Source organism: Pyxicephalus adspersus, chromosome 7 (genome assembly GCF_032062135.1).
Source record: "Pyxicephalus adspersus chromosome 7, UCB_Pads_2.0, whole genome shotgun sequence".
Classification (NCBI taxonomy): Eukaryota; Metazoa; Chordata; class Amphibia; order Anura; family Pyxicephalidae; genus Pyxicephalus; species Pyxicephalus adspersus.
Window position 1 is genome coordinate 5,703,880 of NC_092864.1, and position 4,096 is coordinate 5,707,975.

General features: G+C 47.7%; 1 protein-coding gene across 1 annotated transcript; it reads right to left on the reverse strand.

Annotated features, from left to right (window-relative positions):
• Positions 1–6: 6 nt before the first annotated feature.
• Positions 7–2,667, reverse strand: SGF29 (SAGA complex associated factor 29; the record flags this gene model as incomplete). The annotated part of the gene is given in 8 exon segments (XM_072417252.1): positions 7–933; positions 1,220–1,382; positions 1,626–1,661; positions 1,735–1,881; positions 2,088–2,217; positions 2,291–2,355; positions 2,443–2,515; positions 2,592–2,667. Coding segments are annotated over 8 exon segments (807 nt in total), but the record flags the coding sequence as incomplete, so codon positions are not given.
• Positions 2,668–4,096: the final 1,429 nt, after the last annotated feature.

Genomic DNA, 4,096 nt, shown 5'->3' on the forward strand with positions numbered 1-4,096 from the left:
TTATGACCAGAGTACAGGATAGATTAGGGCAGTGTCTGTACAAGTCTACAAACTTGCTGCAAAATGAGCATCATTACTACCTTCAGTCTAAGGGTTCATTGGCAGAGTTCCCCATCCTGCTTACACTTGCAGTGTCAGAGCTGATAAAAGGAACTGCTCTGATTCCTTCCAAATGTTGGGGTTAGAAGTGGTCAGCCAATGTTAAGCGCCAGCAGCCACACCAAATGTTGGCTGATGGCTTTTAAAGGACGGTTATAAACACAACATTATGAAGAAGGGTAACAAAGGAAAAAGGTAAAGCAGAAGGATGAGGACATTCATTTTCATTCACTTCATATTATACTCAAATGAAAGGAACCTTAGCTTTATGAAATGAACCTGATCAATTTTCTTAAAAAAAGATAAAGGACAGAGCCCAAGGATGGGGGGGGGTGAAGGTTTAGCTTGTCCCATCACAACATTCAGATTAAGGCAGCTGTTTCTAGAAGATACCACAGGAGGGATCAGAAATGATGGTGCTGCTTAAGGATGCCGACACTTCCAGGAACGTCAGATTCTTGCTCCTCCATCCCATTGTATCACAGGGCGCCATACTGCTGAGGGGGCAGTGTGATCAACGAATGAGCACATAGGAGGAGCATGAACTGGGCATTTGTGCAGGTATCAGATTTTAAAGAGTCTTTAAGCCCCAGTTTCTATATATTACAGAACTGGGTCCGGTGCTGAGCACTCCTAAGCTTTGTTCCCATCAGTTCAATTTTAGTAACAGTCACCTCTAACATCCAAAATATCCACATACAACACACACAACAATCTTCACTTCTTCTTCGGTTCTTTACAAGCCACCACATATCTCTGCGCCACGTTTAGAGGAGGAGAATAGCCGTCGGCATACGATGTGTCTTCAAACAGTACAGAATAATCATCCTGGGGCTGAAGAATAAAAATAAAGAAGGAACAGAATGATGAACCAATGCTACCTTGGAGGTCTATATCTAAATCTAAGACAAATATAGTCTTCCCCCAACCCCAAATATAGATCACTAAGAGTTTAGGATAGCATGGCTGGTAGTGGAAGGATTTTGGCAAAATCAATTTACAATGACTGGGTTAAAGAGGACCTGTCATCATAGCAGAGAAATACAATAGGATATTTAATAGGAAAAGCATGCAGGCCTTTGTGCTGCACGAGAACATCTTCCCTACAATGTGTCCTCACCCGTTGCGGAGGTGCGTGTATCAGGGCCCGATAGAAACACGTCGTCTGAGGGTAAAGTGCTAGTACTAGCTGATCCTTCTGGAATAAAGCCTCTGGGTCAGTCTCTGGATTGGCTTTCCACTGTGGCAGAGGGATGATTCTCCGACGACTGAGTGTGTGACGCCTGTAAGGTAAAGAGATCAGGAGTAAGGGCTGGGCATTCATGATTAGATCTACAACTTCCACATTTAGAGGTGGGGTTATTTAACCAGATAGACTGCAACATTTTTTTCTTGCTGCACCTGGCAAACCATGACATCACAGGCTGCCCAGGGAACCAGCAGTCCATATGTAGGGCACAAATAGACGAGACAGACATTTTGGTTTTAGTCAACAGCAAGAAAAATAATACGCTGGTAATACTCACTCTTTCCCCTCCTCGTCAATATCATCCACTTCATACCTGAAACAGAAAAGATTGTTTAGTCTCATGCTCCTCACATCTCCTTCCCACCATACCAGGCATGCAGACTCACTTGTTTGCTGCGTGGCTGTAACTGACCACCTCTGCAAGAATCCACTGCTCATCGCCATCCACAGCCTTGACCCTTGCCGCAACCTTATCTCCAGGCTTGGCCACGTAATCACTGGCTGCGGGGATGGCGCCACATAAAGGAGGAGGTCTGCAAGTGATGAAAGCAAGCAAAGTGTATAGAAAAGTAGATACAGAGTGGAAATGATCACAAAAGAATAGGATTTGTCTCTGTCAGGGATGGTAAAGGAATAGATTTGTATGAATGATGAGCTTTGTGGCACTGGATATCGAGCTTTAGTTGTGTCCCAAGCAACCCCCCGCCCCCAGACCTGGATACTAAATATCTATACATACTTCTCTCCTGGCTTTCCAATCCACAGAGGAAGAGTCATGGCAGACTGTTGGAGCAGAGTCATCAGCACCCCTCGTCTCATGGTCTTGCGTGGAGGCTCGGAGTCATGGTAGAGTCCAGCCATCTTTGCAGCTGGAGGAAGAAGGCAAAGAGGGTGAGAATCCAGCAGAGACAGGAAGCTAGGGGAAAGTCGCCAAATACTCACCAATTCGTCTCTCCTCCAACAGAGATTTGATTTCTGCAATTTTTTCCAGAGATCTGCGTAGGATACTGAGGAAGCACATTAAGAATCAGGTACATGGTGGACATGTGACAAAACTGAACTCTATCATATGGTAACATTCCCCCAGTACTCACTTGCACTCTGCCTCTGCATCCGCCTTGGCTGTGGTGTAGAGGCCACGCAGTTTGGTGCGGTAATAAGGAGAGACTGTAGAGGGAGAAGAAAGTTACTGAACTGTCCCAAGCTCATCATCACACACATACACACCACAGGTAGCACTCACTCTTATTCTCAGTCTGCATCCTCTCGTGCGTCTTCTGGATATTCACCAGGTTGTGTTCACTTCTTGACCTCTCCTCCTGGAAACACAAATTATAATTGCATCTAAAGATTCACCATTAATCCTTAAGGCTGGGCCAGCCATCTCTATAATTGTATAGCGGTCACATGATCAAATATATGGGCTCTACAGCACAGAGGGGTCACGTGACCCAATACCAGGGCTCTGCAGCACAGCGGGGGCACGTGACCCAATACCAGGGCTCTGCAGCACAGCGGGGTCACGTGACCCAATACCAGGGCTCTGCAGCACAGCGGGGTCACGTGGCCCAATACCAGGGCTCTGCAGCACAGCGGGGTCACGTGGCCCATTACCAGGGCTCTGCAGCACAGAGGGGTCACGTGACCCATTACCAGGGCTCTGCAGCACAGAGGGGTCACGTGACCCAATACCAGGGCTCTGCAGCACAGAGGGGTCACGTGGCCCAATACCAAGGCATTGCAGCACAGAGGGGTCACGTGGCCCAATACCAGGGCTCTGCAGCACAGTTCAACCCTTACCAACCAGCCATGGTGCCCCATGTTCAACCCTTACCAATCAGCCATGGTGAGCCATATTCAACCCTTACCAACAATCCATGGTGCCCCATGTTTAACCCTTACCAACCAGCCATGGTGAGCCATGTTTAATCCTTACCAACCAGCCATGGTGCCCCATGTTCAATACTTACCAACCACCCATGGTGAGCCATTTTCAACCCTTACCGACCAGCCATGGTGAGCCAAGTTCAACCCTTTCAATCCAGCCACGGTGTACCATGTTCAACCCTTACCAACCTGCCATGGTGAGCCATGTTCACCCTTACCAAGCAAACACGGTGTCCCATGTTCAACCCTTACCAACCAGCCATGGTGAGCCATGTTCAACTCTTACCAACCAGCCATGGTGCCCCATGTTCAACCCTTACCAACCAGCCATGTTCAACCCTTACCGACCAGCCATTGTGAGCCATGTTCAACCCTTAACAACCAGCCATGGTGTCTATATGTTCAATCCTTACCAACCATCTTGCACCATGTTCAATATTTACCAACCACCCATGGTGAGCAATTTTCAACCCATACCGACCAGCCATGGTGAGCCATGTTCAACCCTTACCAACCACCCATGGTGAGCCATGTTCAACCTCTACCAACCAGCCATGGTGAACCATGTTTAATCCTTACCAACCAGCCATGGTGCCCCATGTTCAATGCTTACCAACCACCCATGGTGAGCCATGTTCAACCCTTTCAATCCAGCCATGGTGAGCCATGTTCAACCTCTACCAATCAGCCATGGTGAGCCATGTTTAATCCTTACCAATCAGCCATGGTGCCCCATGTTCAATCCTTACCAACCACCCATGGTGAGCCATTTTCAACCCTTACCGACCTGCCATGGTGAGCCATGTTCAACCCTTTCAATCCAGCCAAGGTGTACCATGTTAAATTCTTACCAACCTGCCA